General features: G+C 40.9%; 1 protein-coding gene across 1 annotated transcript in view; it reads right to left on the reverse strand.

The window, feature by feature from the left end:
* Nucleotides 1–24423, reverse strand: part of CACNA2D3 (calcium voltage-gated channel auxiliary subunit alpha2delta 3) — a 748342-nt gene that overhangs the window by 203318 nt on the left and 520601 nt on the right. The window contains exons 17-19 of the mRNA XM_036739688.1: nt 12657–12728; nt 12332–12393; nt 10661–10728 (exon numbers count right to left, since the gene is read on the reverse strand). Coding sequence (XP_036595583.1) covers nt 10661–10728; nt 12332–12393; nt 12657–12728 — 202 coding nt within the window. The remainder of the gene's footprint in view (nt 1–10660; nt 10729–12331; nt 12394–12656; nt 12729–24423) is intronic.

Here is a 24423-nt window from a genome sequence, read left to right on the forward strand (position 1 = left end):
TCAATTGTTACAAAGTTTTTCCTTGACATTTATTCTAATATGATCTCTTTGCAATGTCCACTCATTGCTACTAGCTTTATTCTCTGGAATGAAAGAGAAGAGCCTTTCAAATACTTTAAGTAAAGTCATTTCATCTGCCTGCAGCCTTCCCAAGAATTCTGCATCTAGGACACAAATACATTCTTAGGGGGATCAGGTGAGATCATCTGGCCCAGCCCAATTTCTTCAGGTGGGGGTATGTCTATTCAGATTATGGATCTGAAGAGAATGGAACATTGGCATCTTGAGTAACCAAGTGGCCAGGACTGCATCACCTGCCTTGATGGACCATTCCAGTATGATTTCTGTCCTGTCTATTGATAAATAATCTTTCCCTATTAATTTCTGTATAATCTTAAACCCATCCTTTTACCGTCATTTCTCCAGTTTGAGAATAACCATTCTACATCTTCTTTAAGTCCTCCATGTAACATGTTAAGACCATAACCCAGTGAGTCAGCTCTTTTCTAGGCTAAACAGTGATCACATCCTAAACTTTTCCCTGTGGAACTTCTTCAGCCCTTTAATCACCTCTTCCCTGGGCTCACTCCAGTTTTCCATTGCAACTCTGTGGACATGTGCTGACCAGAAGTGGACAGAGTGCTTTAGGGTGATTTCCTAAGGCACAGAACCAGAGGATGAGTACTTTTTTGGCTTCTATAAGTCCTGTGCCTTTTAACGCACACTTGTTGTCACAACAGTGGCTTTGATGTGGCTCTCCATTGTAACTTTCAGCTTACATCCCCTGCCCCCAATTCATACCCTGCGTTCTGTATCTTGTTCGACTCCTATAATCAAGCTAATGTTTCCCTTTCTTGGAAGCAAAGCATGGGAATCTTATTCCCTGAAACCAACTTGTTCTCATCAAAAGGAAGATCTTGAACATCATGATTTGAGGTGTGTCCTTGGTCTTTATGTTTTTCTTTTTCTGCTTGCTCTTCATTCTGCCCCTAGTTGTTTGTCTTCATCCTGAAGAGTGGCACACTAAGTACTTTCTTCTTCCTAAGGGGCTGGCTATAGTCTAGTAACTCCTTATTGACGATCTGTCTTGGTATCCCAGAGTTTGGTATGGTGCCTGGTATGTATGTCAGATACTTAAATAGATCTGTGATCTTAGCGATTTAGTTTCCTTCCTATGGTTAAGATTGTAGCCCATTCTTGCCTGCCTAACCTATATGGTTATTGCCTGTGTTCTACCATGAGGCCTTCCTAATTTTCTGCTGATATTGTGAGGATGCTGGGGAGCATTCTGGCCATTTAGCTCCACTCTCTCGTCCTTGCCACATCATCAGCCTTTCTTTCCTTCTTGGCACAAAGTTTATTAAAAGTGTACCTTATTCCTTTTACTTCTTTGGAATTCATTGTTTTAAACAATTTTTTAAAAATAAACACACAGGAGCAGAACCAAGATGGCGGCTGGAAAGCAGGGACTTCCGTGAGCTCCAACCCAGGTCCCTCGAAACACCTATAAAAATGGCTCTGAACAAATTCTAGAACTGCAGAACCCAGGAAATAACAGAGGGAAGCAGGGCTCCAGCCCAGGGCAACCTGGATGGTCACAGGGTAAGGTCTATTGCTCGGACCTGGGAGCAGAGTGGAGTAGAGCCTAGCGTGGGCCACGGGGAACAACCAGACTGGGAGTCTGGTGGAACAGACCCTAGTGCCCTGAATCAGTGAGCTGTGGCAGTTACCAAACTTCTCAACCCACAAACACCAAAAACGACAGAGAAAGTTAGTGGGAAAAGCTGCGGGGACAGAGTAAAGGGAGTTCACGGTTTGTCCACCACCCCAGGGGCAGTAGAGGTGGTGCAGCTACAAAACTACAGCTGCAGTTGATTTCGGCCCCAGGTCCACCTGGTGGGAGGAATTAAGTGGAAGATCTGAGTGGGAGTGCAGAGCCAGCTTAGATCTGAGCCCGGTCAGGGTTGGCAGTTCTTGGGGGAGGAGGAGTGCTGCTATGGCAGAGCTTGCTGTGTACCTCTGAAAAAAACAGTGCAGCCTCTCAAGCTTGGGACAAAGTACTCTATACTCTACAAGCAGTCATACCTTGATGAAAAACTCAAGGGTCAAGTAGTTGGTTAGGAACATGGCCAGGCAGTGAAAACGGACTCAGATTCAGACTCAGACTTTGGAATCTTTCTTTGGTGACATAGAAGACCAAAACATATAGCCACAAGAAGTCAAGAAAGTCAAAGAGCCTACATCAAAAGCCTCCAAGAAAAACATGAACTGGTCTCAGGCCATGGAAGAGCTCAAAAAGGATTTGGAAAAGCAAGTTAGAGAAGTAGAGGAAAAATTGGGAAGAGAAATAAGAGTGATGTGAGAAAACCATGAAAAACAAGTCAATGACTTGCTAAAGGAGACCCAAAAAATACTGAAGAAAACAACACCTTAAAAATAGACTAACTCAAATGGCAAAAGAGCTCCAAAAAGCCAAAGAGGAAAAGAATGCCTTGAAATGTAGAATTAGCCAAATGGAAAAGAAGGTCCAAAAGACCACTGAAGAAAATACTACCTTAAAAATTAAATTGGAGCAAGCAGAAGCTAGTGATTTTATGAGAAATCAAGATATTATAAAACAGAACCAAAGGAATGAAAAAATGGAAGACCATGTGAAATATCTCATTGGAAAAACCACTAACATGGAAAAAAATAGATCCAGGAGAGATAATTTAAAAATTATTGGATTACCTGAAAGCCATGATCAAAAAAAGAGCTTACACATCATCTTTAAAGAAAGTATCTAGGAAAACTGCCCTGATATTCTAGAGCCAGAGGGTAAAATAGAAATTGAAAGACTCCACCAATCACCTCTTCAAATAGATCCCAAAAAGAAAACTCCTAGGAATATTGTCGCCAAATTCCAGGGCTCCCAGATCAAGGAGAAAATACTGCAAGCAGCCAGAAAGAAACAATTTAAGTACTGTGGAAACACAATAAGGATAACACAAGATCTAGCAGCTTCTAAATTAAGGGATTGAAGGGATTGGAATATGATATTCCAGAGGTCACCTACCCAGAAAAACTGAGTATCATGCTCCAAGGCAAAATACGGATTTTCAATAAAATAGAGGACTTTCAAGCGTTCTCAGTGAAAAGACCAGAGCTGAATAGAAAATGTGACTTTCAAACACAAGAATCAAGAGAAGCATGAAAAGGTAAACAAGAAAGAGAAATCATAAGGGATTTACTAAAGTTGAATTGTTTTGTTTACATTCCTACATGGAAAGATGATGGGTATAATTCATGAGACCTCAGTATTAAGGTAGCTGAAGGGAATATACATATATATAGACAGAGGGCACAGGGTGAATTGAATATGAAGGAATGATATCTAAAAAAATAAAATCAAATTAAGGGATGAGAGTGGAATATATCAAGAGAGGGAGAAAGGGTGACATAGAATGGGGTAAATTATCTTGCATAAAAGTGGCAAGAAAAAGCATTTCTGAAGGAAGGGAAGAGGGGGCAGGTGAGGGGGAAGGAGTGAATCTTGCTCTCATCAGAATTGACCCCAGCACAGAATAATATACACACTCGATTGGGTATTTTACTCCACAGGAAAGAAGGAGGAAGGAGATAAAAAAGGGGGGATGATAGAAAGGAGGGCAGATAGGGGGAGGAGGTAATCAAAAACAAACACTTTTGAAAAGGGACAGGGTCAAGGGAGAAAATTGAATAAAGGGGGATAGGATAGGAAGAAGCAAAATATAGTTAGTTTTTTACAACATGAGCATTGTGGAATACATAATGATTAACATGTGGGCCTATGTGGAATTGCTTTCCTTCTTAGGGAGGGTGGATGGGGAGGGAAGAGGGGAGAGAATTTGGAACTCAAAGTTTTAAAAACAGATGTTCAAAAAAAAGTTTTTCATGCAACTAGGAAATAAGATATACAGGCAATGGGGCATAGAAATCTATCTTGCCCTACAAGAAAATAAGGGAAAAGGGGATGGGGGGAGTGGGGTGACAGAAGGGAGTGCTGACTGGGGAACAGGGCAACCAGAATATATGCCATCATGGAGTGGGGGGGGAGATTAGAAATGTGGAGAAAATTTGTACTTCAAACTCTTGTGAAAATCAATGCTAAAAACTAAAAATATTAAATAAATAAATAAATAATCTAAAAAAATAAAAATAAACACAGAAAGTGAATAAACACATGTGTGAACACACATATGGATTTATATTATGTTTTATTGATATGTCTTATTTTCATACTATATATATTTTCTGATGACTCCTACCTGGTGAGAGCTCTGCTATAACAAAATCAAACAATTATGCAAAAAGAATAATAAAATGGTCTCACATGAAACTGCATACATTTCATAACCATCATTCCTCCCAACCTCTCTATTTTTTCAAAAGTGGTTCTTTAAATAAGATAAATCTATTTTTCTCCATCCCACTCCTACGAGAGAGAAGAAGAAGAAGAAGAAGAAGAAGAAGAAGAAGAAGAAGAAGAAGAAGAAGAAGAAAGAGGAGGAGGAGGAGAAACTAGTATTTCGTAACATATACATAGTTAAGCAAAGCAAATTCCCTCGTTGTTCATGTTTAAAATGCATGTCTCCTTCTTTTGGCCAAATATATCACTTCTCCGTCAGGAAGTGAAGAGTGTGTTTCATCCTTTGGCCTCTGTAATCATAGATGGTCTTCATAATGATCAAAATTCTTACATTCTTCACAGATTTTGTCTTTAATGCATAGATTGTTTTTCTGGTTTTGTTCATTTCAGTCTTCAACTGTTTATAAAATATTTTGAAATTGTTATTATAACATTGAAGTTATATTATGAATTGTTCTCTTGGTTCTGCTCTCTTCCTTCAGGTTCAGTTCATAGAAAGCTTTCTAAATTTTTTTAAATCACCTATTATTTCACAGCACAATAGCATACCATCCCATTCATACATCTCAATTTAATCATCCATTCCTCAATTGATGGGCATCTCCTTAGTTGGCAGGGTTTTTTGCCAGCACAAAAAGGTCTGCTATAAATATTTTTATTCATGTAGAACTTTTAGCTATTTTTTTATTTCTTTGGGGTCAAAGGACATGCAGTATTTAGTAAATTGCTTGGTAGAATGGTTTAGTCCGTATACTAGTCCACCAACAGTACATCAACATGCCTGTTCCTTTGGCCATCCCCATCATTTGTCATTTATTTTGGTCATCTTTGCCATTGTTCATATGGTGCAGCCTGACCGCACCCACCACACACCTCTTCACTGCCCTTTGAGTGATGTTTGTTTTAATTCTTCAGAGACTGTTCTAGGCTGTTGCTGCCATGCTGCAAGACCAATACAAAGCTGATATTTTAAAATATGGGCCTTGGTTTTCACAAAAAGGTGGAGCTTGGGGGTGTGTAGAAGATGTTGGCAATTTCATCAAGGCAACCCAGCTGTATCACCTCAAATTCAGCTCTGGACCACATTCCTACATTGTCCATTGATGCTATCTGATTGAAAGGTGTATACTGCTCCATAGGATGAGCCTTGTCTGTATGGCAGGAGGTGGCTGAATTTTGAATGTTTGTTCAAATGAATTGAATATTGTTTTGTTTTGTTTTCATGCTGAACAGGGTTTGTAGGGAGCACACAGAAAGCCAGATGGGACATCTGGCCAGAAGAAAGAATGCACAACAATATTCTGAGTCCAGAAGAAGGCATTTAATCCAGTTGATGTCACTGTGACCTGATGATGTCACTCAGGGCCTCCTGAAAGACACTTGATTTTTTAATTGGTAGTCCTCCTTTTAGTTTGGAAAACTTACTGAAGTCTTGGTCGATCACGTTCAAGAAACTTGATTTTGTGGCTGGGCCCCAGTGGCTGGATCATCAAGTTCATGGTAAAGCTTTAGATTCAGAATCAGGAAGACCCGGGGGTCAAGGCCTGATATACACTGGCTGTGTGACTCTGGATATGTCTCATTTCTCCTGGGACAATTCCCCGGCATTTACCTACTACATCATAAACAGTGTGGGATTCATGATGGTTCTCAAATCTACGTATCTAGCCTTTATGTCTTGCTTACCTCCAATCTCACATCTCCAATTGCCTTTCGGGCATCTTGAGCTCGATATGCTATAGAACATTAAACTCAGTATGTCCAAAACTGAACTTATTGTCTTTCTCCTGAAACCCTCTCCCCTTCAAACTCTCCTATTTCTCCTGAGAGCACCCCATCTTTCCACTCTGCCAGGTTCACAACCTGGGTGTCATCCTCATTCCCCATATCCAATATTGATCAAAAGCCTGCTGATTTCACCTTTGTTACATGTCTCTAATGTCCTCCCTTCTCCTCTCTGTCACAGCCACTACCCTGGGACATGCTTACATCACCTTACATCCGGACCATTGCAGGAGCTGCTGCCTCAAATCTCTCCCCACTCCAATCGATCTTCCTAAAGAGCAAGTCCAACTATTTAACCTGTCCACTCAATAAAATCCAGTGACTCCAGGATCAAATACAAAATCCTGACACTGGCCACTTTGCTATTCCTCACACAAAATGAAGAAGATGCCCACTCTCTTGGCTCTGGATATTTTCTCTGGCTCCCTTCATGCTTTGGATACTCTCCCTCTTCCTCTCTCCATCCTGGCCTCTCTGGATTCTTTAAATCCTAATCAAAATTCCACCTTCTACAGGAAGCATCTCTCAATGCTTTTCAATTCTAGTGCTTTGCCCCTCTTAATTATTTCTCTTCATCCTGTATATAGCTTGTTTGTATATATTCGTTTGCTTGTTGTCATTAGATTATAAGCTCCTTGAGAGTAGGGATTGTCTTTTGCCACTTTTTGTATCCCTGGTACTTAGCACAGTGCTTGGTACATAGAAGGTGCTTAATAAATGCTTAGTGACTCACTGACTGGGGTTAACATGGGCTTCCCTTCTCATTGCTCACTGGAACACTTCTTCCCCAAGGGAATGACTTTTGGGGTGGGGGTGGGTGGGTCTCATTACAGTGCCTTCAGTTGAACTTGGTCTATTTTCACCTTTATTGGCAGACATCCCAGAGGCCTAGGCTCCCACATCACCAAGAAGACATTGCCTAATGACAATCTAACACTTCACAATCATGGCCAATGGCTGCTTTCTTGATGCTCCCTGACAAAGCCCTTTGCCTGGAACACATATATGGCCCAGGAAGGAGCTTCTGTCATCAACCAGTGAGTCAAGGACTGTAGACTGCCTGCTTGAACACCTTTGGATAGGTGTCTTTAGCCACACAGAAAGTGAAGAAATGTTTCCACCTGTCTGTGTTCACATCCTTTCATGAAAAGAAACATAGACCCACAGAATGTCAGAATTGGAAGGGGATTCAGAAGATCCAGCTCTGACCTGAGCAAAAATCCATGTCCCATCCCCAGCAAGTGGCTTCTAGCCTGATCCAAATTAGATTCAATTATAGAGAATCATTTGTCAGTGGACTGCCCATTAGACTTCCTGGCTAGCTCTAATTTGCAGGAAGTAGTTCCTGATATCAAGCCTCAATCAGAATCCCTGTAACTTGACCCATTGCTCTTGACTATGCTTTCTGGGGCCAAGAAAAACAAGTTTACTGTGTCTTCCACATGACAAATGTCCTAGCACAAGCTTCAGAGGCAGAGGATTTATGTTTACATACAACCTCTGCTCCTAACTACATGACCTTAGAGAGTCACTGGAAATCCCTAGGACTCAATTTATTCACCTGTTAAAATTACGGAGTGGGACCAGATGGTCTCTGAGTTCTCTTTCAATTTCAAATATATGATCTTACCATCCTTCTAGAATCTTCTATATGCAGAGTAAATGTCCTAGCTCTTCAAATTAATATTTGCTTTAATTAATTAATAACTATTTGATTTGGATTCCTTCATGAAAATGGGAATAGAATAAAAAAGACCCAGAATCAGAGTTGGGAGAGTGTCATAGGTCACATAGATCTATCACTGTACTAGTAACTTGATTGGTTTCTGGGCTTCGATATTTTTGATATGTGGTCTTCCAGCCCTTTTTGAATATGGGGGAATCACTACTTTCCAAGGCAAATCACTGAATATTTGGACAGCTCTTTATGTCAGAGAGTTCTTCTTTATAACAAACTGAAGCATGCCTCTCTGCAACTTCTGTCCATTATTTATTATTTCACCTTGTGAGACTAAGCAAGGCAGCTCTAATCCATCTTGCACATGACAGCCTTCTAAATACTTGAAAATAACTATTACCCATTCCCAAATCCACCTCCCACCCAGACTTTTATTCCTCTGGCTAAGTATACCCAGATCTTTCCACTGATCCTCCTATGACCTCATCATTAATCCCTTCCCTATCCTCATTGCTCTTCTCTGGATATGCTCCAGTTTGACAGTGGCCTTCTTAAAATGTGTTTCCTAGAACAGAATGTTCCACCAGGGCAGGGTACAGAGAGCTCACAGAGGGTCTACTCACAAGACCTATTTGTGTAGCCTAAGATCATCTTCCAATCAGGGATCAACATAGCAAACTCTTGGCTCACATTGGGCATGGAATACACTAAAACTCTCAGATTTTTTGCTTAAAAGCTGATGATTAGCAAGCCTTCTCCATTCCTGTTAATTGATTTTTTGAACCCTTGTAGGGCTTTGCATTGATTTTTTAAAATGCCATCTTGTTAGATTTAGCTCAATGTTAGAGTCTGCCAAAATATCTTTATATTCCATTTATGTTGTCTAGGTTGGTGATTGCTCCCTGCTTCATGTCATCTGCCAAACTTAAAAAGGCTGATTTCCAGCTTGTCAACATTTTTCCTAAAATGTGGTTGCCAGGATTGAACTTGGAGTTCCATATGTGGTCTAACCAGGGTAGACTATAACATAACTACCACCTCACTTGTTCTGAGCATTGTATGCTGTTAGGGTGACCTAGGATGCCATTAGCTCTCTTGAATGCCATGTTAATAAAAATGACTCACAGTGCAGAAAGACAATCTGTTGCTGAAATAGATACACATTCTAGCAATTACTGTAAACCATTGAAACTGGTCTGGCATGATTTGCTCATTGCAAAGGAGTATTGTTTATTTGTTGTTTTTTTTCTTTTTCCTAGTATCATATTTATGGGGAGAGTTTTGAAAAACAAAGCATTTCAAATTGGGAACTGCTGATACCACTATCATTATTATCCCTTAGTGGTCAAACATTCACTAATGACTCCTTAGGGTATAGTGGACAGAAGGCCTCGGTCCAGATACTGCCTCAAGCAATATGTGTATCATCCTGGGTAAGTCATTTAACCTCTGTTGGCCTCATTTCCCTATCTATAAAAGGGGGTGATGGGTATCTTTACCTGAAAGGATTGCTGTGAGGTTCAAATAAGATAATATATGACAAGTATTTGGGAAACCTTAGAGCGCTGTATAATTGGGGAGGTTAAAATCTCAATCATCTTTGTTATTTTGGTCTGTGCCTGTGGTTTCATGAAAATAGACAACTCTCAACTGAGGAAACTCACTCCCTCAAGGCATATTGGCACTTTTTGTGCAAGTTCTTGCCTTAGAGAGTTTCCTGGGAAACAGAGAGGATAATACTTGGCCAGAGTCTGAGTCAGGACTGGAATCCAGGTTGACCTGACTCGCAAGTCAGCTCTGTGTCCTCAACCATGGTATGTCTCTTACACCCATTCTCATAATTTAAATGATCTATCCAGTTAGGATGGAGTGCTGGACCTGGAGTTAAGAAGATATGAGTTCAAATCCTGCCTCAGAAACTGTGTGACCTTGGGTAAATCACTTAACTTTTGTCTCCCTCGGTTTCCTCATCAAGATTGTTGTGAGGATATAAATATTTAATAGTTGCAAAGTGCTTTGTAAATCTTAAAGCTGCACATAAATGTGACTTTTTACTGTCATTATCATCTTCACTATTATTTTCTAGCCATAACAAAGACAGTAATGCTTCCTCCTTTCCTCTCTGTAATCTTTTGGAGAGTCACAATGTTTGATCTAGGTCTAGGACTTACCTGGTTCTTTTACCAGGACCTATGGCCTTTGGACTAAGTGCATGTTTTCACAACATCTCATAGTGCCCTCATGTGTAGACACATCCACTTCCAGATAGAAAATCAGCAAGGTGAATCCCTGCTACACTCCAACTCCACTTTACTAATTAAGAACCTAAAGACCAGAGAAGTGACATAATTTGCCCAAACTCAAAATGCTAGCTTGTGGCAGAGCCATTAGAATTCATTGCTTTTCTGTAGGGTACTTCAAAGGATCTCTAAGCACTACCAATACTGAGATTTGCATCTCTAGTTAATGAGGGGAACAAAGAATCCAATGACTTGTGGCAGCCATGGAAGGCACAAGGGAGAGAAGCCTTTGTGCTAGAGTCAGAGAATCCAGCTTCAAGTTCTTCCACTTCTTCTGGCCACCTCTGATGTCTTGAGCAAGTTATTTAACTTTTCTGAGCCTCCTACGTGAAATGAGGCAGTTGGGCTTGTTGCCTTCTAAATGTCCAATGAAGCGATCGACCCAGTCGTGAACAGCAGTGATAAAGTGGGGATAGGAGAAAGGTCTAGCTAGCCCTCCTGCCTCCCCATCCCCAACAAGTGTCTCTATAATACCAAAGAACTAGGAAAAAAAGAGAGGAAGAACCTTACCTTCTTCTATGGTTACATTCCCTCTGAAGAAATATTTCCCATGTCCTCTAGAGAGAGCCACACCTAAACTGTGCAGAGAGATAGAGCAGACCTTGAGATCAGGCCCTGGTTGGAAGAGGCTTGAATGTCAGCATTTTTCTTTTCCACTTTCACAGTCTCATTTCATGTTCTCCAAATAATTTACAGAAGTTTACACAGAAAAAGAAAAAAAAAAGCATTCTTGATTAGGACTTGAGATTCTTGGGTTCACTGTTTCTTGAAAACTGATTCTGAGGGGATGTGCCAGCAACAATTGGCTGGTTTGTGTATGTTTCTAAGAGGTGTGGCCAACAGCTCCAAATTCCAGAAGAGGAGAAGACACATGCACCCTTTGCTCTTCTCCAACCCCTGTGCATTCTACCAAGGTGCTTCTGACCTTTGACCAAGAATCTCATGCACCCAAGGTTTCTAGTAGGTAACATCTTATTATTCCAAGAGAAACTAGGCTGGGGGTGAAGGATGCCTTCTCAAGGGCAAAAGCCCAAACTTCCAGTGCTATCTGGAATTGGTCAAGAACCTCATAGACCATGTCATTCCTTTGTGACTATATATATATATATATATATATATATATATATATATATATATATATATATATATATATATATATATATAGATGGATAGATATATATATATAGATGGATAGATAAAGATATAGATATAGATAGATAGATAGATATACATATGTATATATTGTATTCTCATTTAGTTTAATAGTTGTTCTCTTCTGGGTTTATTTAAATTAAGACCATTATTTTTTTAAATAGCTTTCTCACTTAGAGGTTTCCCTTACTAGTTAATAATGTCCACAACTCAGATACTGCTTATGATCTCTGAGTTCCAAATAAAACATACTAATGATCCTTCAGAATGCCTCTCATTTTAAATAGAATAAGTTGTATTTCTTAGAGAAGGGTATCATTAATCAACATTTTCTATTCCTTACACACCAACACACTGAAGATCAGAATCATTAAATAGCTTAACTGGTCACATTTTAAGAAAAGGATACAGATCATTAGTTTATCAGAAGATGAAAATATGGGGAAAAGAGTATTTCAGTTGCCAAAAACTGTTAGAAGCATGATACTGTGCAAGAAAACTGTCAGTTTTCACTATTGTTGCTACTGGAAACATCAGGATTTTGAGTTAGTTGAGGAAAGAAAGGACAATACCAAAAATGAAAACAGAAGGATTATAGGGAACTAGAGAGATTATGTTCACAGGCACTGTGCTTAGGTTAAGGAGATAAGAAGGCAAAAGGTGACTCATTAGGTATGTAGAAGTTAAATGATGAAGACCCCCAGGGACCCTTTGGACACTTACAATGCCTCTCCTCCCTTGTGTCCCCAGCCCCGGTATTCAACGGAAATCACCAAAACTATGTGCTCAGGAATGGGATGTAAAGCCATGGCCAAAAGAGTCAGCTGCCCTGGGATTTTGAGGACCATCTTTCCAATTCTGGAAACAAACCCAGGAGCATCATGGGAAAGCCCCCTCCTTGGCTCCGTTCAGCCTTTTGACAGGCTACTTTATCATCTCTGGGTGATGAATTCGGTGGATGTCAGCAGCTTTTGTACAAACACAACTGATAGGGCTGATGAAATGGCCAGGTATCATGGTAGGCTCTACCTGAAAGGCGTGCCCTTGATGTCAGTGTAATAGTAGTCATTTGTCATCACCAAAACCCGTTTCTACATCAAAGGAGAAAAAAAGTCATAGAGAAAAGAAAAGAGTGTTAGTCTGCCAAGTGCATTTTCCAGAAAATAAAAACATTAAATAAAGGGACATAATATGTAGAAGGTTAATGGTACTCTAGGAATCTTTTTGGAGATAAATACAGACAAGAGAAAAATGCCCCCAGTGAGAAGTATTTATTCCAGATATCAGCTTTAAAGTTAACTTTGTCTAGTGGTTGGCTTTAAATGAGGCTGGAAGAATGTTTTAGAAAGTGTACCCCTTTGTCCACCGTCTTCTTGACCTCCATGGAAAATTTCCCCGTCTTCCGATTCACCATGGCATTTCTGAGCTAAAAGAAGGGAATAGATTTGCATTATTACTTCTCTCAAGTGTCACAGAATCCAGTCTCCTCATTGTCTGCCCTATGTTTGATGGAGTGGCCAGACTGGGATTCACAAAAGGTAGAAAAATAACAGGCCTTCACTTTGTTATGATGAAATCTTAGGAATTCGGGGTTGGGAGACAGTCTGCTGTGCTCAGACTTGGGATGTCACAAAAATCAATTCCCTACTCATCCCCCCAACAAAAGGAAGGTTTACAATCAATAAATGACTTCCACATACAAGCTGTGGTCCTTGTGGAACCTTCCAGAAAGGCCCTGACCATATTGATGGGCTCCTGATGGGACTATGATAAGTAAAACTTGAGTTTTAAAAATCAAGTTCATAAAACATGAGTTCCTAAGTCAAACTGCAGTGACCAGCTAACATCACTCATGGAGCAGGGGCTTTTCCAGATGCCCCCAGTTGTTCATGCTAGTTACCCTGAGTCTAAGGCCCAACTGCTACCACATTACCTTGTGTTTATCTTTGTACATGGTACACAGCCCTCCCCACTTCCCAGGTAGAATGTTAGTTTTTTGAGAGCAAAGGACCTGAGTCAGAGTCAGAAAGACCTGAATTTATGCCTTGCCTCAGACACATGGGCATTGTCAACCTGGGCAAGTCACTCAACTTGCCTTATCCGTAAAATGGGGTTACTAATAGCACCTACCACACAGGGTTGGTGTGTGGATCAAATCAGATTGTACATGTGAACACTTTGAAAATCTTAAAGCACCATATACATGCTGGCCATTGTATTTATCAAAGCATGTTATGAGGTAAATACCAAGTAACTTCACAGGGGGTGAAGAGCAGCAAAGACAAAAATTTAAAAAAAATTAAAACAGTCTGTTTTAAGGCATTCTTTGCTAAATTCGCATGGCCAGCTTGCTAGCCCTTCTGTGTTCCTCTGCTCACATACAGGAGCTGCCCACCCACCTCTCCTGGAGGGCCCCTCAATGGATGACTCCTTCTAACAACATGTGACCTTTCCAAGAATTCCAAGGAGGGCCAAGGACAGAATGAAGGATGTGCAGATGGAGGCCTCATCGGAAAACTCCTCTGCAGCACACAGCAGGAGAGAGGAGTGAGCAGGGCACTGGGGAGCCAGCCAGGAGGCCTCACCCCACTTGGCCCTGCTTTCATTTGATTGTTTTTTCCTTGTGGAGGATCTCAGGTTCACTCTGGCCTAATGAACTGGTTCACTAAATTCAGCTCCTCAAGATCAGGGTTAACATTCTATGTCTCTGGGAGAGCAAGGGAAAAGAGCCCTTTTCCCCACTGGAGGAGGCATGTATAAAGTAAAACATGTATTTGATTCTCTCTCTTTCTCTCTTTCTCTCTCTCTCTCTCTCTCTCTCTCTCTCTCTCTCTCTCTCCATATATTTGGGTGCATATATGTTTACACACACAATATAATATAGGCAATACTGCAAATATTTTCTCACTTTAACTTTTGTGGTTTTGGACCCAGAGAGCTGGTCCTAATTACCAGTCTACTTTCTAACTCTCCAGAACTTCTCCATTTCTCCTTAACATGGTTTTCATTTCTCCCTCCTCCTTTCTGCCCCCTTAAGTTACATGGGGTCTTTCCTTCCCACAGCCCCCATGCAAGGCAGAGAATCCCTCAGGAACCCTCTAAGCTTTCCATGGCTCACAAGCTCAAGCCAGTGTGGGGCCTTGGGAAAATGACACCCCTCAGCAGCGCAGTTCTCACAGGGCCCTTGGACTGAGTTGTTCTTCCCTCTAAGTCAGTGTATCCCAAAGCAGGGCTTGGGGAAGGGGACTCCTGAGGCTCTCAGGTACAAAATTGGTAGAAGGCTTCACAATCTCATCTAGGACTGCCAGGGGAAGCTAAAGAGGCCTTGATAGTTATGAGACACAATTTATCTACCAACTACTCAGGGAGAAGAAGGGAGGGATCATCAAAGGTAATGAGTTATTCTTCAAGGTATAGAATCATTTCCAAGACACAGGGAAAAATTTAGTAAAAATTCTGGACAAAAATCTTCAGAGTCTGTGAAATCTAGATCGGGGTTTAGACTGCCCACCAGAGATGCCAACACTTAACAGAGATAAGAAGGCCTGGGAGGGGGAAGTTGGGATTGATGAATCCATTGAGAAGCTTAAAAAAGCAACTACTGGATGTAAAGAACTGTACTAGGTGCTAGGGATAAAAAGGCAACAAAACATGCCTGCCTTCAAGTAGTTTATAGTCTATCAAAGGAAACACCAATGCCTAGAAAAGCATATGTAAAATGTAAGCAAGCTAAATTAAAATTCATGTGCAGGGTGAGGGTGGAAGCAGAAAAGAATCAGCAGCTAGGGAGATCAGGAACAGTCTCATATGGGAGGTCATGTTTGAATGGAACCTTGAAGGAAGTTAGGGATTCTGATACGTCGCTGAGGAGGGAGGACACTCCAGGTAGGCGGCACAGCTTGGGCAAAATCACAGAGACCAGAGATGGAGTGTGATGTGTGAAGAATGGCAAGAAGTCCAATGTGGCTGGACCACAGCATCTGTGAAGGAGATCTGTATAAGAAGCCTATAAAAGGTAGGTTGGAGGCAGGTTGGGAGGGACTTTACCTGCCAGACAAAGAGGTTTATATTCAATTCAAGGTTAGTGTGAAGTTTCCATTTTTTTAAAAGATAATAGGAAACCGGAGTTTTGTGCAGGGCAGTCACATTGTATGACTTATGCTTAAAGAAATAAGAACTCCTGGCCTTCACCTGAGCACTCCAACAGGTCCATTTGTATGGAAGCATTGAGTCAGCTCCTCTCTGCAGCACTTGGGGGAATCTGAGTTTCTGCTCCTACGTCATAATAAAAATAACTTAAATTTTCTAAAGCAGCATATTATGTTTTATCAAATACATTCCTTATAACAACTTTGGTGAAGGAAGGAATACAAGTTGGCTTATCCCCATTTTGCAGATGAAGAAACTAATCTTCAACAAGGTTAAGCATCTAACCCATGATCACCCAAGTGGTAAGAATGAGAGCTTAGATTTGAACTCAGGACCACTGACTCAAAATCTATCATTTTTCTGTTATGGAGTTGAAGGAATTTCAACTTGGATGCTTGCTGCTTATAAGACATGGCAGAGGTCATTAAGCCCCCTTGAAATTAAGTCTCCTCCTCTACAAAATGGGGAGGTCAGACTAGATGATGTCTAAGGCCTTTTCCAAATCTCAGTGTACCATCCTGTGATTTTCCTCCTGGGACTTTGCAGAGTCATTGTCAGTGGTGCCAAAGATGGCCTGGAGCAGAGGTGAGAAGAGCAGGGGGTCTCAGAGGACCACCCATCCTGAGAGCAAAAAGGGAGAGGAGACAGATGTATCAGTGACCACATGAAGGTCCTTACTTACAAACTGACTCAGCGGCAAGACCTGGGCATGGAGTTAGGGAAAAACAGAAGATGAGGGTGAATGTGGCCCCTCTCCTCCAATCCTCAAACCCAGAAAATCAAGAGCTTGGATAATATGGCATCTAAGGTCTCATCCAGCTCTAAACTGATGACTCTGTAGCTGATAAAAAGGCCAAGGGCTTTGTCTTAACAGTAAGGCTAGCTTAAGATGCCTTGGCCTCTAATTATCAACCACTAGGGAGAGAAATCAATAACAAAATTGGAAAGGTAAGTGGAAAACAAAGTGTGGAAGGCCTTAAGTGCCATGGCACTGTGATCCCCCCATTAGATTGTGAGCTACTCGAGGGCAGGGCTGCCTTTTGTCCTATTTGTATCTCCAATGCTTAGCATAGTGCCTAACATATAGTAGATGCTTAATATTTTTTCTTAACTGATTGACTGTACACTATTATCTCATCATACAGATAAACACGTGAACCCTGGGAGGGGAAGCACCCCAGTTCATTTGTCCTACTTCCAGCCCAGTCCTCAGAGCTATAATTTGGGGAGTAGTTCCTGTAGAGAAGGTGCTAGCCCTTCCCACCAAATGCTAAACAACTGGCACGCAAACGGCAGGCAAACCACCAGCTAAAGCAGGAAGGCCCCATTGGAGAAGCAGGAGGTAGCATGTGCCAGACAAGTCAAATCACTGCCACCACCTTGACCACCATTTCCCCTTGGGCCCTAATGGAGACAACCCAAGACTATGAACAGAAAAGCCTTGAGCACATCCAGGTTTCTGGCCAGCCCTCTGCCATCATCCTGTGAAACCAGCCCTACGGGGATGCAGCCTGGGGACTGCTTTTGCATGGGCCACAGCCATATCTACTGAAGATCCAGGAAAGGAAGTTCTGGTCACCAGAGTCCTTGACTTTATCGAATGTTCGACGTCAGAAGCTAAGACGATTGTAACTTTTGAAATAACATTAAAGAAGAGTATTTAATAAACAAGTTTAGCAAAGTTGCAGGATATAAAATAAACCCACACAAATCCTCAGCATTCCTATATATTACTAACAGAGCCCAACAGCAAGAGATAAAAAGAGAAATTCCATTTAAAGTTACTGTAGAAACTATAAAATATTTGGGAGTCTACCAAGACAAACCTCTATATGAACACAATTATGAAACACTTCTCACACAAATAAAGTCAGATCTAAATAAATGGAATAACATCAGCTGCTCATGGCTAAGCCAAGCTAATACAATAAAAATGATGATTTTATGTAAATTAATTTACTCATTCAGTGCCATACCAACCGAATTACCAAAAAACTATTTGACAGAGCTGGATAAAATAATAACAAAATTCATCTGGAAGAACAAAAAGTCCAGAATATCAAGGGAATTAATGAAAAGAAATGCTAAGGAAGGTGGCCTACCCATACCAGATATCAAACTGTACCATAAAGCAGCAGTCCTCAAAACTACCCGGTACTGGCTGAGAAGCAGAGTGGTGGATCAGTGGGATAGGTTAGGTACACAAAACGCAAAGGTCAATAACAATAGCAATCTAATCCCTGATAAACCCAAAGAATCCAGCTCCTGGGTTAAGAATTCACCACTTAACAAAAACTGCTGGGAAAACTGGAAACCAGTATGGCAGAAACTGGGCGTAGACCAAAATCTTACACCATATACCAAAACAAAATTAAAATGGGTACATGATTTAGGAATAAAGGCTGAAACAATAAGCATTTTGGGAGAGCAAGGAATAGTGTACCTGTCAGATTTATGGGAAAGGGAAGACTTCATGACCCAACAAGAGATAGAGAGCATTACAAAAGGCAAAATGGATAATTTTGATTATGCTAAACTGAAAAGTTTTTGTATAAACAAAGCCAATGCAACAAAAGATTAGGAGGGAAACAGAAAATTGGGAGAAAATCTTAATAACCAATGTCTCTGATAAAGGCCTCATGTCTAAAATATACAGGGAACTGAGCCAAATTTATAGGAATAAAAATCATTCCCCAATTGAGAAATAGTCAAATGATATGAACAGGCAGTTTTCAGAGGAAGAAATTAAAGATATCTATAGGCATATGAAAAAATGCTCTAAATCACTATTGATTAGAGAAATGCAAATCAAAACAACTCTCAGGTACCACATCTGTCCTGTCAGGTTGGCTAACATGACAAAACAGGAAAATGATAAATGCTGGAGAGGATGTAGGAAAATTGGAACATTGTTACATTGTTTGTGGAGTTGTGAACAGATCCAGCCATTTTGGAGAGCAATTTGGAACTATGCCCACAGGGCTATAAAAATGTGCATACCATTTGACCCAGCAGTACCACTCCGAGAGCTATATCCCAAAGAGCTCACACAAGTGGAAAAGGGACCTGTATGTAGAAAAAATATGTATAGCAGGTCTTTTGTGGTAGCAAAGAATTGGAAATCAAGGGGATGCCCAACAATTGGGGAATGGCTGAACAAGTTGTGGTATATGAATGTAATGGAATATTATTGTGCTATAAGAAATTGGGAAGATATAAACTTCATAATAACCTGGAAAGACCTACATGATCTGAGGCTGAGTGAGAGGATCAAAACCAGAAGAACATTATACACAACCACAGACATATTGATTCTGTGATGACTAACTTTCATAGACTTGGCTCTCCTCAGCATTACAAGGCTCAAAGACAGTTCCAAAGGACTCATGATGGAAAAACACCCAGAGAAAGAACTGTGGAGTCTGAATGCAGATTGAGGCAAACTATTTGCTCTCTTTCTTTCCTCTTTTTTTTGGTTCTGTTTCTTGTCTGTCATTGTTCATTCCATTGGTAATAATTCTTCTTTGCAACTTGACTATTGTGTAAGTAAGTTTAATGCGAAGGTTTATATAGAATCTATATCGGACTGCATGCCGTCTTGCGTCAGGGAGGGAAGCAGGAGCGGAGTGAAGCGAAGAAAATTTGAAACTCAAGACCATGTAAAGCTAAGTGTTGTAAACTAAAACTAAAAAATCTAATTAAAAAAAGGGAAAAAAAAGAGCCTTCACTGTCTACTTTGCTGCTGCACCTTAAGGACCGTGGGCCCTTTCCATCAGATCGGTATCTGGAACCTTCCTTAGGTGTTCTTTTCCCTACTAGAATGGGAGCCCCTTGTGATCAGGGCTACATCGTGTTTCTATTTGTACCCCCAGCACTTAGAACAGAGCTGGACACATAGGAAGTATTTAATGAGTTCTTTATTCCTTCGATAAATCATAGTAGGGAATATTTCCCTCTTGAAATCACCATCTTAGACTAATACAGTCTTACCGCAGAGTGACAAGTGACTTCAGACACTTAAAAGATTCCGTGATGTCATCAGGCCAAAATGGGGAAAAGTCAAATCTTTGGAGTAATTTCAGCAGCAGTGGTTATGGAGGGAGGTAAAGCAAGCCAATAAGGTTTGCTATTAAGCAGTTTTTTGAGCACAGGGTGATCACACATAGTTTGCTTATCCACCCTTCTTCCTCTTCCACTTTAACTTACTGAAAAAATGGGGATCTGAATGAGTGTTAAAGTGACATAGAGCTTCTGTGCCTGTGTGACCATGGGCAAGCGGCATAAGTCCCTTAGGCTCATTGTCCTGAGCTGCAAACCGGGGATAATACTAATAGTGTATACCTCATGATGCTGTGAGAGGAAAATAAGGAACAAATGATATGACATGCAAAGTCATTTGAAAAATGTAAACATAAAATTCTAACTATTATTTAATTGTATATTTTAAATGATGGTGGGGGAAGCATTCTGATAAGAGGAATCACTGAGATTTCTCCTCTAAGCAGAACATACCTCAGAGAGACAGCTTTCTTTCAGCACTAGATCTTCAAGGGTTAAGAGATGCTGGCAGCTTTCACAGCTCTGGCCTTCCTTCCTGACACTCCTGATTTCACTAAATTCTCTGTCTTTAGCAATCTCTTCATTGTCCTTGATTTCCTTCTTGACATCAACCTTCCCTTCTGGTACCCCATAAGCACTTCTCTTCTCTTGCAGACACACAGGCATATTTTATTCCAAAATATTTTTAAATAAAAACCTTTCCAATCCTGGGTTCCATGTGAAAAATATATTTAAAATCTCCTTCTTTAATTGTGTTTTTTTAAATATTGAGATGGTGGTAAGAACCCCCTCACTGCCAGACCAATTTATATCCACATGGCTACCATTATGAGTCTCTCTCTCTCTCTCTCTCTCTCTCTCTCTCTCTCTCTCTCTCTCTCGTCTTCCTCCTTTCCTTTTTTCCTCCCACTCTTCCATCTTTGTCCTCCTCCTCCTCTTCCTTCTTTTTTCCTTATCTCCCTCCTTCTCCACCTATTATTTTCAATATGTATGAAAATATAGAGTTCCACTAATAAAATGTTCACAAGAAAGTGATTCTAAAGGTGGTGAAGGAAGCTTCAAAAGGTCTTGTAACCTGTGTTAACAATTGATATGTGTAGTATTTGTTTGACATTTGGGCAAATTATTTCTGATCCCTGATCCTTTTTCTCATCTACAAAATAATTTGATTGGATTAGATGGCATTTGAGATTCATTATCCATCTCACTCTATAATTTTATCATCCTATTTCCTAGGCACAAATAGATTAGTTGTCATGTGAAACATGAAGAAAGAGGAGGAGAAGAGGAAGAAGAAGAAAAAGAAGGAGGAGGAGAAAAAGGAGGAGGAGGAAGAGGAGGATGAGGAGGACGAGGATGAAGAGGAGGTGTGGGGATGGGGGAGGGAAAGGAGGAGAAGAAAGGAGAAGAAACAGAAGAAGGAGGTGGAGGAGGAGGAAAAGGAGGAGGAGGAGAAGGAGTGGGAGGGGGAGGAGGAGGAGGACGGGGGGAGGGGGGAAGGGAAGGGAAGGGGGAGGGTGAGGAATGGGGAGGAGGGGGCGAGGATGAGAAGGAGGACAAGAAGGAGAAGAAGAGAAGGAGGAGGAGGAGGAGAAGGAGGAGGAGGAGGAGGAGGAGGAGGAGGAGGAGGAGGAGGAGGAAGAGGTCAGGAGTAATTGTCAACCTATAGTCCTTGAACCTTGGATTGAATTCTGGACAATATTCTATAATGCATTTTGAAAGTTACAAATTGTGAACACAAAGGGAAGTAGTAATTACTGAAAGTTATTACTGACTGGTCATAACAGATTAAGATCCTTTTCCTTTCTGGACAGGTAGACCTGTTAATAGGCTTGGGTAAAAGAGTCTTTTCTGCGTGGGAACCATGCCAAAACATTCCCCTTCTCCCCAGTGACAACCCATAGTCCTTGGCACCCTCCTCCTCAGGAGAAATCAGACTTTAACAGGTACTCTCTTAGGGCAGGTACAGTTTTGCCCTCAATGGATGCACCCCAGATGACTCCTTTCCCAAAGTATTCCATTTTTCCCCCATGTTCTAAAAGTTATAGTTCTGTCTGCATTAACATGGTTATCAGACACTGAGATCAAAATAATAGTGTGGACATAATTAACCTAGATTTTAGCAAAATGAGAATATCTCTCTTTCTGTCATTGTGGCCCAATGGAGATGGCATGATCAGGCAATCATGTAGGTATGTTACAGTCCTGACCAATGGTCTCAGTCCACATGAGCAAGTATTAGCATGTTTTGTTGATGGAGTTCCTCACTTGGAAGATGTTGAGCACCACACTTCCAGGGTGAGTGTGATGACGTGTAATGGAAGTGCCTGGGAGAGAGGTGTATTTCATGCCCAGACACTCTGCACCTGATTCTGCTCTGCTAGCCAGCTTTGATGCTTGGGGCACCAGACGCAGCTTGCAGGACTCAGCCCAACCTTAGTGAAGTCAGTGGCTGATCTAGCAGCAATGCCTTATTTGGATGTGAACTTGGTGGTATCATTACTGTTACAGACACTGCATTCAGTTTGATCCCAATCTTTCCAAAGGTGGTATAGGATATCCTTTCAGATATTGAGGTAAATGTTTGTGTTCCTGTTTTGCGGTATTTTCTAAATATACTTTTATAAAAACTAGTGGAAGCTAATGAGTTAAACAGAACTATGGTGCTAATCACTGACATCTAAAAATGGGGAAAACACACTGAGACGGGGGCTTGAACTAATCGTTAGGAAAGAGAGATCCTCAATCACTCAGGGGAAATCTGAGATGCTTGAGAGGGAAATATAGCCGGCCTCAGTCAGTGAGATGAATTGAGAGTACTTGCTACACTTGTAGATGGAAACTTTTCAAATGACTAGAACCAAAAAGATGAAATACCGTACTTGGACTGAACCTATGCTTGCACAAGCAAAAGATAAAGACTTGACAAGGAAATAATTTGGGTGTGAAAGCCCTGGATGGAGAATAGTGCAAAGTTCAATATGGATCAAACATTCAGTATCAAAGAACAAATGCCAAATGGCAATGGAATCTTACAGCATTCTGGGGAGTCTGAGTGATAAGAAAAAGGAAGGTGTTCATTCTGTTGTATTTTCCCTGTCCCAACCACTTCTCCAGTATTCTACTCAGTTTCATATGCCCAGTTGTGCAGGAACTGACCTTTTAAGCCAATTGTTAAATTTACAATTTGAGCATTTCCACCTCAGAAACTGAAAAATGCTACAAATCAGGGCTTGGTGGATTGTATTTTGACTTCAGAAAGTCATAAGGAAAATGGTAACCATGCAGCTTGTAGAGTGCATAGGCTTTTCTTTATTTTTTTCTTTTTTCTTTTCCTTTTTCTCAAATTTGTCAGGAAACTCCTGTCTGGATCCCATATTTTTTGAAGAGCATGAGGAAGAGGCAGGGTCCCAAAGTGGGTCATGAAGATAGGGTGGGGATTGAAGATGATGTAAGAATTGATGAAGGAAGTGGAGATACTTAGCATGGATAGGAAGGGATTTAGAGAGAACATAATTGCTATGTTCAAGTATTTAGAGAGTTATATAAAAGAAGGATTAGACTCTGCATGGTCTGAGAGAACAGAATCAGAGATAATGGGTAGAAGCTATAGAGAAGATTTGCAATTTTTTTTTGTTTTGGTTTGGTTTGGAGGTTCTTTTTTAGCCTTTAACAACCAAAACTATTCAAATATAGAATGGACCCCATCAATCCCTAGCCATTTTAACTAGATCTTCAAGCAGGGGGTGAAAGACTACTCACTAGGTATATTTTATAGAGACCCCTTGGATAGATCATTCGGGGACTAGATTTCCTCTGAATTTTATCCCACTTTGAAATTTCTTGGATTCTGTGACATTGAGATTTCAACAATGAGAGGACTACTGGGCATCACTTAGATTGTGTGGACACTGAAGTCTTGTCCTCCTTTATATTTTATGATCCAGCTACTCTTATCTCACAATTAGGGTACAGGGACTTCCATCATTGCTGTGCATCACAGCACCTGTCCTTTCCTCTTCATTCTGGAGATTTCCTTTCTACAGTTACCTATCAATCCTCTATAGATGTACCACAGATGTCCTCTGGGACTCTGCATATTTGAATGGTATAACAGCAGCACTTGGCATGTCTAGTAGTAGCCAGTCTGGTTCCCTTTTCAATCCAACAATATATGTGGGACACACCTTATACCTCCTTCCATCAGTCATGTATTATTCCATTCCCCATGTACAGGGCTAATATTTGGAGATGGTGGTGTTCCATCACACACACACACACACACACACACACACACACACACACAAACACACCCCTATACCCATATACATAATTATATTCAGGAGAATAATGCTGAAATGCTTTTGGGAAGGCAGGGACTGTCTCCTAGTCATCTAAAATGTGGTATAAAATCGCAAATGGTATCCAACCCAATGTCTTCCTTCTCTTCAATTCTGGGCCCAGATCGCTGCCCATCTATAGTGTAGGTACATGTACTGATGGACTAACTTAAAGTAATGACCATCATCTAATGGATGTCATAGTCAAGACAATAAGCAATCATTAAGTACCTACCACCTGCTGGGAATTGTGTTTTAGTGATGGGGTAACAAGGAAGGCAAAAATACGGTTCCTGCCCTCAAGAATCTCACAGCATAATGGCAGAGACAACAAGCAAATAACTTTGTACAAGCAAGGTATGCACAGGCTATATCGGGGATATTCTCAAAGAGAAGACACTAAGGCTGGGCATTCTTTTTTCATTTCTTCTTGTTGCTTTTTGTTGGTGGTGCTTTTTTATGTTGATTCTTGGGCTGATTTCTTTTGAGCACCCATGAATTTTCTAAGGATACCTTGTTGTATGCTGGAGCTTGAGGCACTCAGCCATTGCCATCTGGAGGACCATGCCTTCT

Source organism: Trichosurus vulpecula, chromosome 9, assembly GCF_011100635.1.
Source record: "Trichosurus vulpecula isolate mTriVul1 chromosome 9, mTriVul1.pri, whole genome shotgun sequence".
NCBI classification, from domain to species: Eukaryota; Metazoa; Chordata; class Mammalia; order Diprotodontia; family Phalangeridae; genus Trichosurus; species Trichosurus vulpecula.